Below are 9,461 nucleotides of genomic sequence, written 5' to 3' on the forward strand. Positions count from 1 at the left end.
TGGAAGACAGCTACCTGGCCAACTGACTGGAAGAGACCCATATTTGTATCCATTCCAAGGTGACCCAAGAGAATGTACAAATTATATAATAATATCTCTGATATCACATGCAAGCAAAATTTTGCTGATGATCATTCAACAGTTACAATAGGACATTGACAAGGAGCTACCAGAAATTCAGGCCTGATTCAGAAGAGGACATGGAATAAGGGAAATATCAATAAGGGATATAACATCAGCTGGATCTTGACTGAAATATCAATAAGGGATATAACATCAGCTGGAAATACCAGAAAGATGCTGACTGTGTTTTGCTGACTATGTAAACACATTTGAATTTGTGGACCATAACAACCTATGGATGGCCTTGAAAAGAATGGAAATTCCAAGACACTTCCTTGTGCTCCTGCAGAACTTGCACATGGATCAAGAAGCAGTTGTGTGAGCAGAACAAGGGCATACTGCACGTTCTAAAATCAGGAGAGGTGTGGATTCGGGTTGTATCTCACCACACTTATTCAATCTGCATGCCGAGCAAATCATCAGAAAGGCCAGACGAAGAAGCAGGCGGCATCAGGGTGAGAGGAAAGCACTATCTGTGATATGCAGATGACACGAGCTTGCTTACTGACAGTGCGAGCTTGCTTACTGACAGTGCGGAGGACTTGAAGTACTTGCCGATGAGGATCAAAGGTTGCAGGCTTCACTGTGGATTACAACTGTGGGGTGCCAGCCCCCACAACCAAACGGGTACAAGAGTACGGTTGTGTGATTGAAGGGTAAATTTAAGAGACACCAGACAAGATAAAGCATGCAAGGGTTCACTTCGGCCATGACTTCAGAAGCCAGGTTCGTGTAGAGAGAGATTATATTTCCAGCAATAGCTTATATACTCTTGGGGCATGTAAGCCCTCCTAATTCCAGATAACCGCATAAGTAACCAGTGGGCTGTACTCAAACCCCAAAGGTCCCTGAGTTTATTGGAGGAGTAACCTAACACCAGTGCTGGGGGCAGGTAAGGCGGGGTGACAGTCCTCTGACCAGGGAGAACAATTGCATGGTGTCTGGTCCTGTAGTTAAAAGCTGCAGGCTAGATAGCAATCGGCCATGTGCTTGTAAGAGGTAACTTTAAGGTAGCACTATTATGGGAGGATCTAGTTATGGGAGGATCTAGTGGGGAACAATATTAATTATGAGAATGTGATTAGGACTCGTCTTTAACTCCCAAGCGTGAAGGTCTTGCTCCACCCCAGAAACCCAGCCTGCCAGACTTCTTAAGATACGAGAATAAAGGAGTCATCCGCATACACTCTCTTCCCATTCTCTGTTTCCCACATACAACTCAATGTGAAGAAGACCACAATCCTCACAACTGGACCAGTAAGTAACACCATGATAAGGAGAGAAACGATTGAGGCTGTCAAGGATTTTTGTCTTGCTTGGATCCACCATCAGCGCTCATGGAAGAAACAGTCAAGGGATCAAACGATATTGCACTGGGTAATTCTTGACAAGCAGGGATGTTACTTTGAGGACGGAGGGGCCCCTGGCCCAAGCTAGGGTATTTTCAGTCACCTGCAGGCATGTGAATGTTGGACATTAAATAAGGAAGCCCAAAGAAGAATGCATGCACTTGAATTGTGGCGCTGGTGAAGAATCCTGAAAGGACCACGGACCGCCAAAAGAACAGATCTGTCTTGGAAGAAGTACAGCCAGAGTGCCCCTCAGAGACAAGGATGGCGAGGCTTCAACTCCTTTCCTCTGGGCATTCTCCAGCCCCGAGAAGGACGTCCTGGTTGGTAAAGCGGCGCAGCAGAGGAAAACCCTCCACAAGATGGGCTGACACCGTGCCTACCACAACAGGCTCACACATCACAATAATTATGAGGATGGCACAGGGCAGGGCAGTGTTTGGCTTTGTTGTCCATGTCACTGCGTGTTGGAACCACCTGGGTCGCACCTTACAGCATCCACAACAATCCCAATGCTTCTGAATGTATTTGTGCCTACTTTATCTCTATGACCACAATGCCATACGATGAAATGCTGCCATTCCTCTGAAATGAGGCAGCCACCAGAGGGCACAAAGTCAAAGCCAATCCGCTGAAGTTGTTAGACAAAGGCGATGAACAAACAGGGACTCTGCTGTCAACCAATCGAACGCCTGCCACCTGCCACTCACCTCCGCACAGGCGAGAACACACTGTTATCGCTCTAGAAGATGGATGTCTTTCATCTGGAACCTCAGCGGAGGAAAAGTTGATCAAGAATGTCTGGACACTAAAGTCCAGTGGGCCTTTTGGGAAAGCTCAGGAGAAGAACAAGGTTGCCTGCCATTGGGCCCCGGCAGCACACCTCTTAGGCCAGTGGTTCTCAACCTGTGGGTCGTGATCCCTTTGGGGGTCGAACGACCCTTTCACAGGGGTTGCCCCATTCCTAAAAGCAGAAAAATTACAGTTATGAAGTAGAACGAAAATAATTTTATGGTTGGGGGGAGGCTCACCACAACATAGGAACTGTGTGAAAGGGTGGCGGCATTAGGAAGGTCAGGAACCACTGGCTTAGGCCTTTCCTTCAAGCTCCATGCTCCCCACGTGGCATGGGAGCAGGGGACGTCTCCTGGCAACAGATCTTCAAATGCTACTCCCCAGACACGATCCACTGGGGGAAATGGGAACGTCGATGGTGGTTTTCCGAGGTGGCTTATGAGTGCCTCTAGGCCAACAGCATCTAAGAGCTACTTTTAAAATTAGTTCATTTTAAAAGTTAGTTAAGAAGGGTTACATAAAATAGTAAGATAGTACCTATCTTGCAGAAACAGACGTTTAAGGGAAAGTATAAATTATAATGAGGAAAACTGGAAGAAAATAGAATTTCTTCCACCATGAGTTAAAAAAAAAATTCTTTAAAAATTTTTGCTATTTCAAGAAGGAAGCATAAAAAAATGTTTCCTTGGTGGTATGAAAATGGTCTTTCCTATTACAGGTCAACAAAATAGAAGGAGGTTATGAGCTAGTGAGATAGTTAAGGCTTATTGTGCCAACCTGGCCAATAAGCACATGTGGGATTAATTGAAGAATGGCGAGCTAAATGGCTCGGTGAGCCTCGCCTTTCTAGTTCTCAGGTCTCTTGCTCTCTGATGGTCAGACCAGGGTGCAGCTGCCTTAGCCAGTTCCCTGCTTCAGCCGGCAAGGCTCACTTCCTGCGAGACATCCCCGAGGAGAAGCTGCATGGACCTACCCTGATGCAGCCCTGGGTGCTAGAGCAGCCGTGTGGAGACCCCTGCTAGTGCTGAGATGCTTACACGTTCACTGATTCGGCTTTCCTCTTGCAGTCGGCATCCTTGCGTGTGTTTTGTGAGATTGAGGACTTTGTGGATTGGTGTCACACATATGGGCTAATGTTGGACTTATGGGCTTGGACAGCACTGGGTTGGGATGCTTTCTTAATGTACACTTACCCTTTAGATAAAACTCTCTCTTTATACATAAGCGTTTCTGTGGAGTTGTTTCTCTAGTCTACCTACAGCTAGGCTTGAGGAGTTCCACTCTCCAATGTATGCCAACTAAGCAGCAACCAGAACAGGCTCCATGAGCCAAAGCAAAGGCAAACCATGCTTTAAACATGCGTTGCTGGCCACTCAGATACTCATCTTTAGGGTGGGCCTATTGGTGCCATGTCTCTGATGTGGGCAGTGAAATCACGGCATGAGCCAGAAGCCGGCAGTGAGCGGAGAAAGGGAGTTTCAGGCTTGTCCAGGTTGAGGGGGCTGGGAAAGAGGGGGACTATCCACAGGGCCTGTGGGAAGGTTGAAGGCAGAGCCTGAGTTTGGCTCACTGCCCTCTCCCTTGTCTCCCTTTTCGGCCAGAGCTTGGGGTCTGGAAAAGGTTTCACAAAGCCTACGCTCACAGTGTATTTGGCTTTGATGAAGAAGAGTTCATGGCTGCCCTGCATTTGGTCTGGCTGAGGCTCAGGTCCCCTCCCTGAGACCAGGAAGCTGCCAGGCCTGGCCTTTCCCTCCCTGAAGCGTAATTCTCCTGTTTTTCTTCTAAAGTGGAGGAAAAGGGTAGGAGCCATTGTGTCCCAATCACTTACTGTCCAGTCAATAGAGGGGACAGGAGTTGCCAGGTGAGGCCATGGAGGGCAGATAAAAAGGGTTGGCTTGGATGGCTGCAACCCTCACCCTCTCCCATCCTGGCTCAGCATTACCTCCGGTGGTTTTATAACCAGGTGATCCCTGAGCCCACTGCCATCCTAGGATGCATGTGGCTGGAACGGGCCACACACCCAGCTTGGGACGCAGAGGTCAAGGTTGGATTGCTCTGATCTCTAATCCCTGGGGAAGGGCAGGTGGTGCCCAGACAGTGACTCACTGCTGTTGCTACTCCCTCTGATCAGACCGCCTCTCCTACTCGCTCCCACCCACCTGCACCTCCAGGTTCCAGTCACGCGAGGAGGAGTGGCCACATTGGGCAGTTCCACTACAGGGACATGTGCACACTTGTGTTTGGCTGTGTGTATGTGTGTTAGGGAACAGAAGGGCCAGGGTGGTTGAGACAGTTTATTGTGCCAGCCTGGCTGATAAACGCAGGTGGGATTGACTGAGGGGCGGAGAGATGGATGGCTTGGTGAGCCTTGCCTTTCTTGTCTCTCGCTCTGTGATCATCGGACCAGTGTGCGGCTGCCTTGCTTGTTCTGTGCTTTAATTTAAAGGCTACAGAGCCTGTGGGACGCCTAGCCTGTGGACTGTGTTGCTGTAAGTTGAGGTCCCTTTAAGACTTCTCTGGAGCTGGGAACTGGCAATTGGTGACCTGCCTTGTGATTGGCTGCTGTGCTGACATAACCTAGCTCTCTCTACAAATAGAGGAAGATCTGGCATCAGAGAGAGACTGGAAGGACTGCTAGTCTCTCAACTTTCTCTCACGGACGTGAGTTGCACTAAGCCGTTTATAGTGCTTCTAATTTAACTGTTTATTTCTTGTGTATTTTTCTGTATATGATTGTATATTTATCTGTATATGATTTAAGATTGTATATTTATCTGTATATGATTTAACATTTCATTTCTCGTTATATATCTAATTATCTTTATGATTTAACATTTCATTTCTTGTTATATATTAATTACCTTTATAAATAAATATATTATATTATCAAGAATTTGGTTTTATCTCTCTAGAGAACCCTGTCTAACACAGTGGTCCTTCTCAAGGTGAAGGTGAAGATAGACCCACCTTACTGACTTAGGGAGGCTTCGCAGCCCTGTGTGCCTCCTTCCCCCAGGGGAATCCTCTGCTTTTTGATTAACAAGTCAGGAAAGAATGATTCTTGGCCAAACTGCAGCGTCACTGGGCACGTTCCTGTCAGACTGCGATCAGGCTGGTTAGGTGACAGTCCACTCTCATGAGGCATCAACATGGACCCTGGTAGAATTTGGCTGTCCTGCACGAACGTGGGGACTGTTGGGACTGGCAGGGCAGTGAGAGGGCCGTGTCACCCTGGTGACCACCCACGGCACCCTTGGGACCTCTTCCTACTCTACTCTGAACCAGCTGACCATTTAGTTCTTTGTTTTGCACAAGGGGAAGGCAAGTGGCCCTCAGTGTCCTTGGGGGAGTTGCTTCACTCACATAAGGACTCCTGTCCTTCACGTCAGAGATGAGGTCGGTTGTGGTCTCTGGCAGTCTCTTTGAACCCTCATCCAGTGTCCAGAGCAGACCCTTGTGCCAGATGGTTTGAAATGATCTGAAGTGATGATGCCCACACTCTCTCCTCTGGGTGACTTGTCCTTGCTGCCTGTCTCTCCCTGAGAGACACCCAGTGAGATCTCACCCCACACCCACACTTCCATTCCCACCCCCAGCCAGGCTCCAGGATTCCTCCCACACCCCCTTCCTGTTCCCTCCTCGGCAGTCCGGGTCGGCTGTAAGCATTTTGGAGTTCCACTGCTGGGGAGTCACTGGTGGTTTGAACCACTGATATTCCAGTTCGCAGTCAAAACCCTTAACCACTTTGCCACCAGGGCGCCTAACTTGAAGAGAGGCCATTTGAAATTATGCAGACTGAAACAAAGAGATGGGATAAACTAATGAAAGCTAAGCAGGGCACCTTATGAAACAGTACTGAGCTATGTAGCATGCATGAGCTTACTAATGATCCTGAAATGGTGCAGGAGCAGGCAACGTTTCATTCCACTGTACATGGGATCACCATGAGTTGTTGGATGGCTAACAACATGCATGTAATCTGAGTCCCACATGGAAGGAAGAGAGAGAGAGAGGCAGAAAAGGTATTTGAAGAGATTATGGTCAGAGTTTTATCAACTTTAATGAAAAAGATATACACAAGAAGTTGGATATGAATTCCCACAGGACATCCACGAGGCTCTGTGAACTCCCACCATAAAAACCACGCAGAACACCACAGATAACACCTTAAAAGCACCTGGTGGAAAGATGAAGGGCTGTAAAGATTGCGGGAACATAGATTTAAAGGTAATGTAATTTTCCCACAGACGTTTTGCACCCGACATAAAAGGCGAACCCCCTCTGGAAGACCAAGGATAAACACAGCAGCTCACTCTGCACCGGAAGCAATGCTGGGAGGAAGACATTCACAGGACAGAGATAAAATGTTTAAAGGAAAATTAACCAGCCTGGAATCGTCTATCTTTTAGAAATCACTCCATGGAGTGCTGTTATTAGAACCGCCCGTCTGACAGCCGCCGTGTCAATCCATCTTGAATTTTTTCATCAGAAGATGTAGAGGGAGGAAAAAGGAAGGTGAAATAAAGAGATGTCCAAATAAATAAAGTCGAAGGAATCTGTCACCAGAGTTAGTCCTACAGGACAAGACGGAAAAGGAAAGTCCTGGGGAAGATCCACTCGAGACAAGGTGAGAGTCATCAGTGTTACCCGAGCCACGCAAACCAATTCCCATTGCAGGAAGGTGTTGAAAGTACGCATCTTTATGCAACAACACAACGGATTAGTCAGTAGAATGTGGTACATTAAGGTGATGCACTGAGAGAGAAGTTAGGATAAAGAAATCTTCAAGAACAGGTCAAGAGGATGTATGTATGGATTTTGATAAGAGTTGTACAAGCCCCCAATAAAATGATTTTAAAAAGGAAAAAAAGCCAGAAAAAAAGAAGAGGTCAAGAAGTTCGTGACACAAGAGGTCAAGTTCATATCCCAGCTTCATGGGGGAGAAATGGAGCTTTTGTGTTGAACCAAAGCTATACAGATGGAGGAACACTTGGATTTACACATGAAGCAACAAAATAGAGGGCTGGTTGAGTTAAGCCCTTCTCTCTGAACACTGTTCCACGAAAAGGCTGGTGCCAAAGGGCAGAGCCAGGGAGGGACATCTGACCTCTCCCTTTCTGGGAACAGCTCAAGAAGGCCAAGGAGAGCCCAGGGTTTGTCCCACTAAGCAGGACAAACACAGCCCCCGTTTCCCGATAGCGTTCCCCCAAGTACCTGCCCTGAGCACAGTGCTTTCCTTCTCTGCCTGACAGCCACAGTGACAGTCCAGGTTTCTCTTGCACAGAGGATTAGATCCAAATCCCCACGTCCCAAGCATGCAGGGCACCTTTTTCCAGGGACTTACCTGAGAAGTAGCCCTTCACCTTCAGGTAGCCCACGATGAGCCTGAGGATGGAGAGCTTGTCCAGTTGGGCCCGCACGTCCTCGGGGAAGGGCAGTAAGTTGGTCAGTCTGCTTAGCTCCTGATTGAGGCGATCGCGGTGCCTTTTAGAAGGGTTGGACTTGACTCCATCAGGAGGCTGTGGCTTAGGACTTGGGGGAAAGAGAAAAGGGTCATTGTCACACCTTCATAAGTCACGTCATTCTGAGACTCAATAACCTCTCTGGGGGCTCCAGTGCTGGGCCAGCCACTGTGGTGCTTGCATGATGTACACAACCCAAGTCCTCGGTGCTTCCGAGAAAGAACTCTCATCCTGCAAGCCCCGCGGCTGCTCTGCCCCAAGGGCACTGAGTTAGTTAATTGTGCCAGCCTGGCCGATAATCACATGTGGGGCTAATTGAAAGGCGGAGGGATAAATGGGTGGTGAGCCTCACCTTTCTAGCTCTCTGGTCTCTTGCTTTGTGATGGTCGCACCAGGGTGCAGCTGCCTTAGCAGTTCCCTGCTTCAGCTTGCAAGATTGACTTCCTACAAGACATCCTCAAGGAGAAGCCACATGGACCTATCCCGATGCAGCCCTGGGTGCTGGAGCAGCTGTGTGGAGACCCCTGCTAGTGCTGAGATGCTTGTTCATTCACTGACTCAGCTTTCCTCCTGCAGTCGGCATCATTGCCTCTGTTTTGTGAGGTGGAGGACTTTGTGGACTGGTTTTGGGTTAGTGGGTTAATGTTGGACTTGTGGGCTTGGGCAGCATTGGGTTGGGATGTTTTCGTGAAGCACACTAAAGTACCTAGATTAATACAGGCTCTCTTGGACTGCGGGCGTGTGCCACCATTGGGTCTTAGGCAAGTGGGCCCTTTCTCATGGTGCCCGTGTTAGACTTGGCAGCCCCAAGACCGCTATTGGTAGAGGTATCATCCTCCCACTTTCCCATGCCCGGACGTATTTACACCCACGAGCAAGTTCTGAGTGAGAACTTATCCCAATAGAAATGAAAAAGTAGGAAATTTCCTTCAGGAAATTATAGTTTATTAAAAACTGAGTGAGCCCCCAATAAAATGATCTTTTAATGAAAATAAATAAATAAATAATGAAAAGCGCGTATACACATACATACTCATACACATTGACATTTATATATATTCTATTTAGATATATCTACCTCTATCTATCGATTTATCTATGTATATATTTATACTTTTTTCTTTTATTATCTCTAACTATATATTCTCTCCCACCAATATGTCATATGCAGGAGAGAATAATTCCCTTGAGCTATTTAGTTAATCTACAACCCCCTTTTTTTTCCTGTTGGCTTTTTTTTTTAATTATTTTATTGGGGGCTCATATAACTCATCACAATCCATATATCCATCCATTCTGTCAAGCACATTTGTGCATTTGTTGCCCTCATCATTCTCAAAACATTTGCTTTCTACTTCAGCCCTTGGTATCAGCTCCTCTTTTTTCCCCTCCCTCCCCAACCCCCCCTCCGCTGAGCTGCAGTTTTAGGATTTTTGCACTGTGAGAGATTCCACGGGTAGTTTCAGAGGAAAGGCTGCTGCAGGGTCCCTCCCGGCACCTGCTTGCCGAGCCCACACTCGCCCTGCAGGCTCGCGCTGACTCACAGGACAGGAGCGCGGGCCGTTTTTTTTTTCAGGGTGATCACAGGACCTTGTCCTTTACAACCGCAAGGCTAAGGCTATTTACACCATCGTACCTTCTGCCTTTAGTCAGCAGAAGCAAGTCTGAAACTCTGATGAGCCAAAGAGAAATAATTTAAAAAACCCAAACATCTAGAAGTCAAATGCTCTAT

At 47.5% G+C, this 9,461-nt stretch overlaps 1 protein-coding gene across 1 annotated transcript in view; it reads right to left on the reverse strand.

Annotated features, from left to right (window-relative positions):
- Window positions 1–8,579, reverse strand: part of LOC101657555 (aryl hydrocarbon receptor-like) — a 28,460-nt gene extending 19,881 nt beyond the window's left edge. Inside the window, 2 exon segments of the mRNA XM_013005236.1 lie at window positions 7,612–7,799; window positions 8,572–8,579. Of these exon segments, the coding sequence (XP_012860690.1) occupies window positions 7,612–7,799; window positions 8,572–8,579 (196 nt within the window).
- Between the last annotated feature and the right edge of the window lie 882 nt (window positions 8,580–9,461).

Source organism: Echinops telfairi, unplaced genomic scaffold (genome assembly GCF_000313985.2).
Source record: "Echinops telfairi isolate 266 unplaced genomic scaffold, ASM31398v2 ScPeMD7_7469;HRSCAF=8507_0, whole genome shotgun sequence".
Taxonomy (NCBI): Eukaryota; Metazoa; Chordata; class Mammalia; order Afrosoricida; family Tenrecidae; genus Echinops; species Echinops telfairi.